The sequence below is a fragment of the Mustelus asterias genome, chromosome 14, assembly GCF_964213995.1.
Source record: "Mustelus asterias chromosome 14, sMusAst1.hap1.1, whole genome shotgun sequence".
Taxonomy (NCBI): Eukaryota; Metazoa; Chordata; class Chondrichthyes; order Carcharhiniformes; family Triakidae; genus Mustelus; species Mustelus asterias.
Window position 1 is genome coordinate 89,357,176 of NC_135814.1, and position 12,668 is coordinate 89,369,843.

General features: G+C 44.6%; 1 protein-coding gene and 1 long non-coding RNA gene across 2 annotated transcripts in view; one reads left to right on the forward strand and one right to left on the reverse strand.

Annotated features, from left to right (window-relative positions):
• The window catches only part of map3k13 (mitogen-activated protein kinase kinase kinase 13), an 81,897-nt gene extending 76,914 nt beyond the window's left edge, over nucleotides 1-4,983 (forward strand). Inside the window, exons 13-14 of the mRNA XM_078228869.1 lie at nucleotides 1,513-1,816; nucleotides 4,773-4,983. Of these exons, the coding sequence (XP_078084995.1) occupies nucleotides 1,513-1,816; nucleotides 4,773-4,874 (406 nt within the window). The 3' untranslated portion in view covers nucleotides 4,875-4,983. The remainder of the gene's footprint in view (nucleotides 1-1,512; nucleotides 1,817-4,772) is intronic.
• The window catches only part of LOC144503867 (uncharacterized), a 208,978-nt gene that overhangs the window by 92,633 nt on the left and 103,677 nt on the right, over nucleotides 1-12,668 (reverse strand). The window lies entirely within an intron of this gene.

Consider the following 12,668-nt stretch of genomic DNA (forward strand, 5'->3'; position numbering starts at 1 on the left):
TGACTGACTTGGATGAAAAAATCGGAAGTTGCATTTCAAAGTTTTCAGATGTCACTAAGTTAAGAGGCACTGGAATTTGTGTAGACAACAGAGAGAAATTGCAAAGGGGTGGAGACAGATTAAATGAGTGGACAAATCTGTGGAACCTGGTGTTCATTATGGGAAAGTCTAACATCATCTGCAGTGAATCAAGAAAGACGTATCTGAGTCTTTTTAATGGATTGAAATATCATCTTAATGGCGAGAGACCAGGGGTTATGGAGGAGCAAACAGTGTCCGTATACACAAATTATTAAAGAAAGCTAGTAGACAGCCAAAAAACTTAATTATAAAGCTAATGGGAAGTTTGGCTTTATCTCAAAGGAGTTGAAATATATAAGGCTGGAAATTATCCTTCAGTCCCAGAGCCTTGCTAAGATCACATCGAAAGTACTGCATCCAGTTTCAGACAGTATACCTCGAGAAGGATATATCGACCTTGCAGGGATGCAGTGCAGACTGATATTTATGTTTAAGGTGGTGAATTATGGAGATAGTTACATATTCCCTTGAGTAGAGTTAGTTGTGGGTGAGGGAAGATCTCATGAAGGTATTTGCAATGATTAAGGGATTCATGCAAAATAGAACAAACTTACAATTAGCACTGACCTATTTAAAAGTGAAGACAGGAAGCACTTGCAAACATAAAGGATATTGAAATCTAGAACCACCCCCCCCCCCACACCACTCCCCACCACCCCCCAAAAAAAGGCCATAGATGCTAGAAATTTCCAAGACTGAAATCAATGGGTTTTTGTTAGGTAGAGTATTCCAGGATCAAATACAGGAACATACTGTGAGGTGCAGATTAGCCGTGATCTCAGTGAACAGTGGAACAGGCTCAAGGGGCTCCTATTTATATTATTATTGGTTCAGCTTAAGACATGGTGGTACATTTAATCAATGAGTTGAAGGGTCTAGGAGTATGCCACTTCTAAAGCTGGTTAAAAGAGTTTAATCCTGTTATAGGGTTCAGATATTGTCCATGAATCATTACCACAACCAGAAGTGACTTAGAAATGAAATTCACACCAACCTGTCCAGTTTCTGGTTGGGGGGAGAAGGCAAAATAGAATGTTGGTTTTGACCCCAGCTAAGTATTGATGGTGTAGTGGGCATTGATAATTCACATGTATCTCAGTGTACAATGTGTAGACTGCACAGTGAGAAAAGGGAACATTCCCTGCTGCCTGGTTCTTTATGATCCATTTGTGCCTCAGTGTCAGCTCCTATACAGACTAGGCCATAGGGAATGATTCATTCCTATCCTGGTGCCAATAGAAACTGCGGTGAGATGATCTAAACTCATTTTGTTTTCAGCCTCAGTCGGTTGCAGACCAAGAGAGAATTTGGTCTGTTCTGAAAGGAGGTCCCAGAGGGGAAAGCATTTTAACCAGCATGGTGTACCTTGCAGGGTGCTGACAATGTGTTTTGCTGGGTTTCTCTCACTGTGTTGATCTCTGTACTCTGCAGGCCCCACCGCTGTATGAGCAGCTGTCAGTCCTACTCCACCTTTAGCTCGGAGAACTTCTCCGTGTCAGACGGGGAGGAAGGCAACACCAGTGACCATTCGCACAGTGGCACTCCGGACGGGCTGAGCAACAACAACGACGACCGGCTGGAAGACAAACTGGACGACATGCTGTCACACACTCCGGAAATTCCCATCGAGATATCCATGCAGTCGGATGGACTGTCTGACAAAGAGTCTGCTGTCCGCAGGGTGAAAACTCAGATATCGCTCGGGAAACTGTGCGCAGAGGAGCACTGCTATGAAGTGAGATTCTCATCATTAGTTTCCAAGCTCATTCTCACCAGTTCTCATCTCCAGAGAGTGGCCCAAGAGAGAGAATAAGGGAGTGTGCACACACACCTCTTTAAATGTAGCAAACAAATTCATTAGGTTGTTAGGAAAGTACACAGGATCCTTTGGCCAAATAGAGACATTTGGTCCCAAATTAAGGAAGTTATACTAAACCTTTATGAATCATTGGTTAGGTCCCAACTGAAATAATGTGCACAATTCTGGGCATCACACTTCAGGAAGAATCTCAAGGCCTTGGAGAGGGTGCAGAAGAGATTTCCTAGAATCATACTGGGAATGGGGAACTTCAGGATGTAGAGATATTAGAGAATCTGGGGTTAAAATCCTTATAGTAGGGAAGGCGATTAAATAGAGGTCATCAAAATCACAAAGGGTGGGCTTTGATTGCGTAAATATGGGACAACCATTTCCAATGGCAGACGTGTTGGCATGATGTGGAGATGTTGGCGTTGGACTGGGGTAAGCACAGTAAGAAGTCTCACAACACCAGGTTAAAGTCCAACAGGTTTATTTGGTAGCACAAGCCACAAGCTTTCGGAGCGCTGCCCCTTCATCAGGTGAGTGGGAGTTGTGTTCACAAACAGGGCATATAAAGACACAAACTCAATTTACAATATAATGGTTGGAATGCGAGTCTTTACAGATAATCAAGTCTTAAAGGTACAGACAATGTGAGTGGAGAGAGGGTTAAGCGCAGGTTAAAGAGATGTGTATTGTCTCCAGCTGGGACAGTTAGTGAGATTTTGCAAGCCCAGGCAAGTCGTGGGGGTTACAGATAGTGTGACATGAACCCAAGATCCCGGTTGAGGCCGTCCTCATGTGTGCGGAACTTGGCTATCAGTTTCCGCACAACGCAGATATCCAGGGTTATGGGATAAGAGCAGGAAAAGGAGACTAATTGGTTAGCTATTTCAAAGTGCCAGCACAGGCAAGGTGCCCATATGATCACCATTAATGCGATATTATTCTAGAATAGTAAAAATCAGCCAGACAGGAAAGACTTGAATTTATATCATAGAATCTCTACAGTGCAGAAGAGGGCCATTCGGCCTATCGAGTCTGCACCGGCCACAATCCCACCAGGCCCTATCCCCATAACCCCATGCATTTACGATAGCTAGTCCTCCTGACCCTAACAGGTAATTTAGCATGGCCAATCTACCTAACTCACACATCTTTGGACTGTATCCCCTTTCATCACCTTGGGATGCTCAAGATGGTTTACAGCCAATAATGTGCCTTTTCAGTGTCTGTGAAGTCGTAATGTAGGAAAGACATGAAGCCAATTTATGCAGCAAGCTTTCACACACAGCAATGAGATAAACAACCAGATGAGCTGTTTTAGTGATGTAGATTGAGGGATAAATATTGGGACTCTGGGCAGCACGGTGGCACAGTGGTTAGCACTGCTTCCTTACAGCTCCAGGGACCCGAGTGCAACTCCAGCCTCGGGTCACTGTCTGTGTGGAGTTTGCATGTTCTCCCCATGTCTGCGTGGGTTTCCTCCGGGTGCTCCGGGTTTCCTTCCACACTCCAAAGATGTGCAGGTTATGTGGATTGGCCATGCTAAATTTCCCCAATACCAATAGCCATGGTAAATGTGTACGGTTACAGGGGTAGGGGAGGGGAGAAGATCTGGGAAAGATAGTCTGTCAGAGAGTTAGTGAAGACTCAATGGGCCAAATGGCCTCTTCTCCACTGTGAGGGTTCTATGATCTATGATAACTCCTCTGTTCTTAGTCATAGAGTCATACAGCGCAAAAAAGACCCATCGAGTCTGCACTGACAATACCTACCATTAAAGGCACAGTAATCCCATTTTCCTGCACTTGTCCCAGGTTTTCCCCTGAGAAAGCAGATGAGGCATTGATGTAATGCCTCACCCACTGGAGGGAAGTATCAGTTTAGGATTTTGTGCTTCTACATGATCTAATGGAATGACAACAGGATGGAGGGGCTAATTGATCTACTTCTGTTCAGACAACCCTATTTCGTACTAGTTTTCTCTTCTTGCCGTCTGCTTTTGTCACTCCAGTTGATACTTTATTCCAAGTTGATATTCCCCCATCGTGCGGGGACGCAGGAGGCGAGGGATCAAAGTTCCTCGGGCAGTGATCCAGCAGATAGGCTGCGATTGCACTCACCAGCAGAGTTCTCCCACATTAACCCCTCCTGCGACTCTGGGGGTTATAAGAGAGCTCCCCATTATCTGGGGACCTTGAACACAGGTGTCCACCCACCATTTCGGGTGAGGTTGGTCATTGCGTTGACACCTTATGGATGTGGCACCCACCTTTGTTAAGGCTGAAGCTTATCTGCCTCATCTCACTCTGCCAACCAGGCTGCGCATTCTCCAGCTCCCATTAGAGCCGCGGGAAACCTTCATCCTGTAAAAGATGGGCTTGTGCCCTTGAAGTTGCCATTTCCCAGTCTCTGCTGTTGGAGTTGGTCATTTTCAATACTGATACTCAGGAGTATTTGATGATCTGTCCAGTGAGAGCTGGATATGAAACTGAGCTTTTGTTCTTCAGGAAGGCTCAGAAATGACTGAGGAAATATGGCCAGCCTGGCATTCCGGGCTGCAGCTGCTGCTGTGTTTTGGAGAGTTTTCCGTTGATCCCATTTTATTCTCAGTGTTTACAATGCTATCATTTCAGCCAGTGTCGGTCCTTGGCCGGTTCCAGTAAGGGCAAGAGCGGGGGTCGGTTTGACTCTGGTGTTACCCATGGTTGCTGCTGGTTCCCTGACACACATTCCAGGCTGACCATTTGGGTGAGGTGCTGGAAATCGCCTGGTGTTTGATGAGGCCTATCCCGGTGGGATGCAGTGTCTGGGGAGGAAGGGACAGGGAATGTGGAGATTGTGTGCCGTTGTCAGCCCTGATCTTTAATGTTTGTGTCCACTCCAGAACCCCATGCACTTTGGAGAATCGGAATGCGACTCCTCCGAAGCCGAGTGCTCCGATGCCACTGTCCGGAGAGGGAAAGCCTGCAGCTCATCCACCTGGTGAGGGAGGCGACAGGCACCCGGAGAAAAAGAACATGGAAAAGAAGAAATAAACAGACGAAGACTATCTAGATTTCCCGTGGGAAGATACTGCAATAACACAAAGACTCAGATCCTCTTCGTTGTTCTGCAGAATTCTGTGATGAAGTAATTGTAGAGTTCACTATCATTTCAATCAAGTATGGCAGGGATCCACTTTGTTGAATAACGTGGCTAGTATAAACATTCACATTTTATTTTTGTTTGACACTTCATACTGTATAAATGTCGAGAATCTACAAGAAGCAAAAGTGCAAAGAAGATGGACAAGGCATCGCAAGTCTTAAATCGTTTTTTTGCATGGAGTGTAAGGCTCAGGGTTACCATGGACCAACACTAGGCTGCATTGCTGCACCGACCCAAGACTCACTGATAAGCGTGCTGGGTAAAGAGAGACCAAAGTGGGCCACGGTTCATGGGGGAGCACTTCTCCTGAAGCTCTTCGATGAAGAGGAAGCAATGAAGTAGAGCGTACCTGAATACGTCAGATGTACATAAGCTAACTGGTCAGGATATCCAGCTCCACCCAATGGCAAATGGACTGCGGGATTGGAAGGAGTTTAACCACAAAATGCCCTGTGAATTCTGGGCAACACAGTTCGTCAGCAGCGCTCAGTATTACTGAGGGTGGGGGTGGAAATATGAGCAGGCAGTTTATTAGGGTAATGAGACAAGCAAGATGGGATGAAAAGGCACTTGTTAGTCCAGTGGTCTAAACAAGGGCTTCTCCATCCCAGACATGATATCTTCAAACCGTTCCTTCACTGTCATTGGGTCAAAGTCTTGGAACTCCCATCCTAACAGCACTGTGGGCGTACCTGTACCACATGAACCACAGCAGTTCAACAAGGTGGCTCACCATCACCTTTTCAATAAATGCTGGCCTAGCCAGCACATCCCATGAAAAAATAATTTTAAATAATAGGAAGATAGAAACAGTTCAGTCCCTCGAACCTGTCTTGCCACTCAATCAGATCATGGCTGATCTTTACCTCAATCTACATGACTTTGCTCCATATCTCCTCATATCCAATAAAAGCCTATCGGTCCAGAAAGTGTGACCCAGTATTGACCTAGCATCCACAAGTTTTTAGAAAAGAGGTCCAGATCCCCACTTGCCTTTGTGTAGAATGAGTGCTTCCTGATTTCACCCCCCCCCCCCCCCCCGTTGGCTCTCATTTTAATTTTGGAACGCTGAAGACAAAAACAGAAGAAGCTGGAAATACTCAGTGAGCCCAGGCAGCTATTGTGATCGACCGAGGGGAATGCATTAGAAAGTACTGCCCTTGCCCCTGTAATCTGCTGAGCGTTCGACAGCCTGGCTCATAGTCTGAGCCAGCCAAAGTAAGGTGGGAGAGAGTGGGGTGAGGGGTCAGATCCTTTAACCATCAGCAGAGTGGAACTATTCCTTCCTGCATGTACAGCTGCTGAAATATTTTTTGCCATGCAGCCTCATGGTGCTGTGGTAACACATGAAGGATTACTCTACGGCAAGAACTTCCCAATCCCAAAACATCCATTTGCCATTGATTGGTGCTGCTTCTGTGTCTGTCCCAAACCCATCGTCCTGGATTCTTCCCTTTTCCTTTTTATTCAGTGACTTGAAATGCCTCTTCTCGCACGAGTTGGAGCAAACAGCAGTCATTTCATTCAGAATGTCACCTCATGAGCACTCGAACATCGCAGAATGATTCTGGACTTCCCAGCCACAGCTCGCCAGCAATCAGGGACGACGATGACATTATTTGGACCTTGTTTTTTTAAGGACGGGAGAATCACAAGACATAGTCCTGGCTTCTCTACATTGAAGATGAAAGAATCAGTATCAACTGATCATTGCTCTTGCGGCGCAGATTTCAATATGAGACAAATCACTGTAAAACGCCCGCCGCAGGATTCAGAACGAGATACATCACTGTTCCAGTGCAGGATACATTGTTGTGTTGTGCAAATATTGAAATCTCCAGAGATAGCTGATCCCTTTCAGGCTTTTACCCTGCTTATTATCTTCCATTTTACGGAGGTGGCTATTTAAATACCCTAACATTTGTCCGTTTTTTTAAGGTAGAGTTACTCAGCTGTACAGGATAGCAGGTCACAGGTACAATCCACTGTCTTTCTGCCATTTTTTATTTTTGTTTCAGTTAAACTTAATGCCACTATGGGTGGGAAAATTAGCCAGGACTTTGCAGGAATGTGGGCACTTGGGGATGTAGGATTGGAATAAGATAAGGCTGGGCTATGAGAGTAGAAGATTCTGCCATTACTCCCTGTGTATAAATGAAGGTTCTAGAAGCTATTGTGCCCATGAAAGCAGTCAAGGTTCCTAACAAGAGAATAGTAAAACTGGCAGATAAAATCTCAACGATGGATTGGCATCTATGGTAGGGCAGCAATGCAACCTAGTGTTGGTCCCTGGTTACCATCTAACCATGACTCTCCATTTCCGTTCACTGAGTTTAGGATTTCTCCACTCTTTCTCTCTAGCTGCCTTAGGGCCCCTGGCAGGCAGCCATACTGTGTGCTAAAACTAACTCCTCTCCATTGCAGATTGTTGGTCTCATTCCCCCAAAATTTTGTTGGCATGGTGATCTTACACAAGGATAGCAGGTCCACAATAAAATGAAACCGTTCACATGAACGTCAGAGAATCTGAGAGGCTGCAATTGGATCCAGGCAACATTGTATATCATCAATGTAAAGCCTTGGGAACCCCTTGATTAGATTGTACGCTTTCCCAGATATCTGTTACTCTGCGTCTAAACCATGTGAAAGCTGGGATTTTCCTGTCCCTACCATGAGTGTTGAATGAAGATTTTCCAACAGTTCTTCTGAGCTGCCATTTGCTCGTTACTGGTTAACTCCAGTACTATTAGATTCCAAAATTCAATTCAATCTCTCAATTCCAAAGATGCCAAATAATTCCACAATAAGATACCACAGTCCCAGTTAGAACTTGTTGCTTCGGGAAAGTGGAGTGAATTAGCCCAGGTAGTCAAGAGTCTTTAGGACACATGCTGACAAGACAAGGGACCTACTCGTTCACTCTCTGCCTGTGGAGTTGGCACACTCTACTACATTTTCATAGCAGGAGGCTATTTGGTCCTTTAAAAGCTATCTAATTTGTACCGCTTATCCTGTATTCCTGCAATAATTCTTCCCTTTCAATTATATATCCAAATCTTTGTTGAAAATGAGATTCACCTCAGTAAAATACCAAAACCAGCCGTGTTGGAAAAGCCTGAATCGGATGCTGATATTCTGGATGGTTCCATTCTTCTCATGTTTGTTTACAATCTCTAGAAGTGTAGACTCTAATCATCCTCACTGTAAATTTTAGCACAAATGTAGTTTTATGAAGGAAAGGTCATTACTGCCGAAGCAGTATCAGATCATTTTAAATTATTCCTTTGGTTCTGTAGCTGGACTACATCAGAATTCTTAAGTTATCATTGAGGTTTTGGTTGTTTTTTTTTTCTGTAGATCAGAATTTTGTTTACTCCCAGAAGGACCTTTTAATTTTTGTTTTGTTTCCTCAGTTCCAATTGCAATTGACCATTCCAGGAGTGGGATTGTATCAAGCCATGAAATTGAAGTGTCGGAAGGGGTGGTCAGGGGTGGGAGAGGATGAGAAAGCGAGGCAGAACTGGCAATTGGAAGGGCATGAACTACAATTCTTGGATCAGTGTTGTGGGAACAGTGCACGCGTACCTCATTTTCAAGCGGCCCAGAATACAAGGCAAACTTTGAAAGAACAAGTTTCTTTGACTATTTTTAAGTGTTACTTACAAGGATATGGCAATCCTTCCCTCCTCTCGACGATTCGAGCCTAGGAACTCCAGCACAATCTCTTCCTTTCCTGTTCCTCCTGAATTCCCTCTCCCTCCTGAATTCCCTCTCTGCTACAATCTCTCTCTTTCCGCGAGCCCTTACCAAAATCAGGATTCATCTCTTAATTCAGTTATCACTAGGATCTCAGATCTATGGAACCAATCAGGTTAGCTGTGTTGCAGGAGATTTCGTAACATGGCCTCCTGGCTCCAACTCATTTTGGTCACCTTGACATGTCTATTTTTGCAGGGGCCAGCCTTTCCACAGCTAATTGAATAGTATTAGCCTCTTTTCACCATCTCCAATCTATTTTATATAACTAATGTCCAAAAAGTATTTAAAGAAAATGGAATGAAGATGATTTTTTTTTTTAGTAATGCTCTATGATATTTCTCCTGGGTTTGCCTGCACTATTGTCAGCGAGATCAAACTTTAATGCCCAATGTGAAAGCAGAAAATGCTGGAAGTTCTCAGTAGGCCAGGCAGCATCTCTGATGAGCAAAACCAAGCTGATGCGTTAGGTTGATGACTCCTGCTTGAATGCCAGCATTTTCTGTTTTCATTTCAGGTTTCCAACATCTACAATATTTTGCTCATGTTTTAATTCCTAATAGGAGGACAACCCTGGTGAAACGTTTGACACTTTGCTTCCTCTGAATCATGTTTTTTTAAAACTCATCCACATATTGAGTTATTTTGTCTTCCTACGATTCACCACCCGGGGGTCCTGCATGTAGGCTTCTATGTTTAGAAAGAAGTTGCTCCCACCCCAACAGTGCTGTTCGAGCTCACTGGCAGCAAATCATAGAATCCCTACAATGCAGGAGGCCATTTGTCCCATCACATCTGAAGCAACTCTGACAGAGTATCTTATCCAGGCCCTCATTCCTGCCCTATCCCCATAATCCCACACATTTACCTTGACTAATCCATCTAACCTGCACATTATGGGACGCTAAGGGGCAATTTTACTATGGCAAATCCACCTAACCCGCACATCTTTGGACTGTGGGAGGAAACTGGAGCACGCGGAGGAAACCCACACAGACACGGGGAGAATGTGCAAACTGCACACAGTCACCCAAGGCCAGAATTGAACTCGGGTCCCTGGCACTGAGGCAGCAGTGCCACTGTGCTGCCCATATTCACACCAAATTAGAATTTCCTTTCCCAGTTCATTGTCTTTTAAACTCCTAGTTTTTTTTTTAAAAAGGCAAATGGTCATCTTGAGGTTTTTGCACTCTGGACCCATGTATGAAGCATCAGCCAGACACAGTGGCTTAAACACGATTGGACATTGCAGATCTTTACAGCCCCATCCTGCTCCTCCTTTGCTGCACCATATTGCTGGCATCAAGAACTCCTCTCTCCTCTCCCCGCCCCCCACCCCACCCACTTTCTCTACCCCATTTTCCCTCTTTCTCTCATTCCACTCCACCCTAATTTACACAGCCCCACCCTTTATTTCTGCCCCACCGTAATTCAAACTGCTTTATGTTGTCTCTTCCTACCTCACCCGAGGATCAGATATGATGCACGAATACTTCAAATGGGGCATGCACTTTGGTTGGAAGTTCAATGTGACCTCATTGTAGTTTTAGATGGTTCTCTAATGCAAATGATACGTTCCCCAATAACCCCATGAATGGGACCTTATCAAATATCAGCTCAATAAAGTTATGAGACATTGACTTAAATCATTTACAACAAATGCATCATGCGTTGACCCATAGATACAGCAACCTGCAAGCAGGAAGCTGAACCAGATTCTTAAGTGTTTCCTCCCCCGAGCCCGATGTTGACGTTAAATCAGCCCCTGCTTCCACAATGAAAATTTGCTTTAAATAAACTTGTTTGATGTTGTTGAGTGGGACTCATTCAGCTACCAAGACAAGCTGTTGCAGGGGTCATTTTTAGCCAAGTCTGTGTTACTGTTCAAGTTTATGATAATATGCTGAATAGGATTCTCAAAGGTTTTGAGTGTAGGGGAAGCAGGGCCCTGCCAATCGGTGCTTGGTTTCAGAATTGCTTTGTGCGCTTTTCTGCCCTCCTGGTCAGCACTCTTGACAACCAGCTGTTGGAAGCAGTAGTTCCAAACACTGATGCTACATCTATCCCTATGGGCTGCTTGGCACCACACATTTGTCTAGCCCCCTAAAGTTTAAACCACTTTCCGTCTAGGGGTGGCATGGTGGTTAGCTCTGCTGCCTCTCAGTGCCAGGGACCCGAGTTCAATTCCAGTCTTGGGTCACTGTCTGTGCGGAATTTGTATGTTTTCCCCGTGTCTGTGTGCGTTTCCTCCCACAGTCCAAAAGACGTGCTGGTTAGGTGCATTGGCTATGCTAAATTCTCCCTCAGTGCACCCAAACAGGCGCAAGAGTGTGGCAACTAGGCAACACAGTAACTGTGGTGTGAATGTAAGCCTACTTGTGATACTAATAAATGAAGTTTTAAAATTTAAAACATTAATCTTCCAACATGACAAGTTGCTGATCCTGCTCTTATTTAGGTTTTAATCATCTTAAGGTTGACATCACTAAAAGTACAGGAACAGGCCATTGACTCCCTCAAGCTTATTCTACAATTCAAAAATCTATACCTCTTGTCCATCATCTTGACCCATTCTGCATCATTCCATGCCCAATGTATGCCTTTGTTCCATTTTCTTTGATTCCCTTACCAAACCAAAAATCTATCTGAAAAATTTATACTAAGGCAGCCAATAAATCCGAATATGAATTGGGCTGAGGTGTCAGGGGCCTGCAGAGTTTGAACATTGTCTTGTACACGGTAATCATCGGTTAACTGCTGTTGAATTTGTGTTTTTATACTTGCTTTACATTCCACCAAAGTACCACATTGACTTTCCCCTTAATGCTTTTGTTGAAACAACCACATGCCCTCCTGTTGGTGCAGTTATTGACAGTCCCTTGCAGTTAGGAGACAGACAGTAGTGTTGTTCCGTTTGTATTAAATTGAGAGGTCCACCTGGCACCATGAACTCTGGACCATTTCATCTGTTCTCCATGCACCAAGGGTGAGTTGATCTGGCTCAAACTTCCCCACCTCAGTGGCTTCCTGACAATAACAAGAGCTGATTGTTTAACTGATCATGGCAACCAATGTACAGTGATGGGGATCAGAGAAAGTATGACAGCAAAAAAAAATGCATGGAATTAAAAGCCAGTGTACTGTACAAGATTGTGTGGTCTCCAGTACTGTTCTACATGTGACACACTGAGCATACACAGGGTAACTCAAATCTGGGGGTGTCTCACACACGCACCTTAATCTGGGATGGAGGGTCCACAGGCCAACCTATTCTGGGATGCTCACATGTACACTCAGCCTAATCTTTGTGGGGGCGGGGGGTTTACACAGGATCTCCCTAATCTTGGAAGGGAGTGGTCATGCACAGGATACTGATCTGGAAGAGTTACACAAAGGGTCACTGATTGAGGGAAGAGCTGTGGATGTAGTTTATAATGGATTTTAGTAAAGTGTTTGACAAGGTCCCACATGGCAGACTGGTACAAAAACTAAAATCACATGGGATTTGGGGTGGGCTTTCTATAGTGGTGGAAGGATGTAGCTAGTGGTGTTTGCAGGGATCAGTGCTGGGACCTCTGTCGTTTGTGGTATATATAAATGGTCTGGTAGAAAATGTGGGGGGGGGGGGTCTGATTAGTAAGTTTGCAGATGACAAAGATTGATGGAGTTGCTGATGGCGCCAAGGATTGTCAAGGATACAATAGGGTATAGCTTGGAGACATGGGCACAGAAATGGTAGATGGAGTTTAATCTGGACAAATGCGAGGTGATTCACAATCGTGAAGGATCAAATTTAGGTGTGAACTATAAGTGGCAGAACCCTTAGGAATATTACCATATTCCTAATGTTAATAGGGGGCGTGCAGGTCCACAGTTC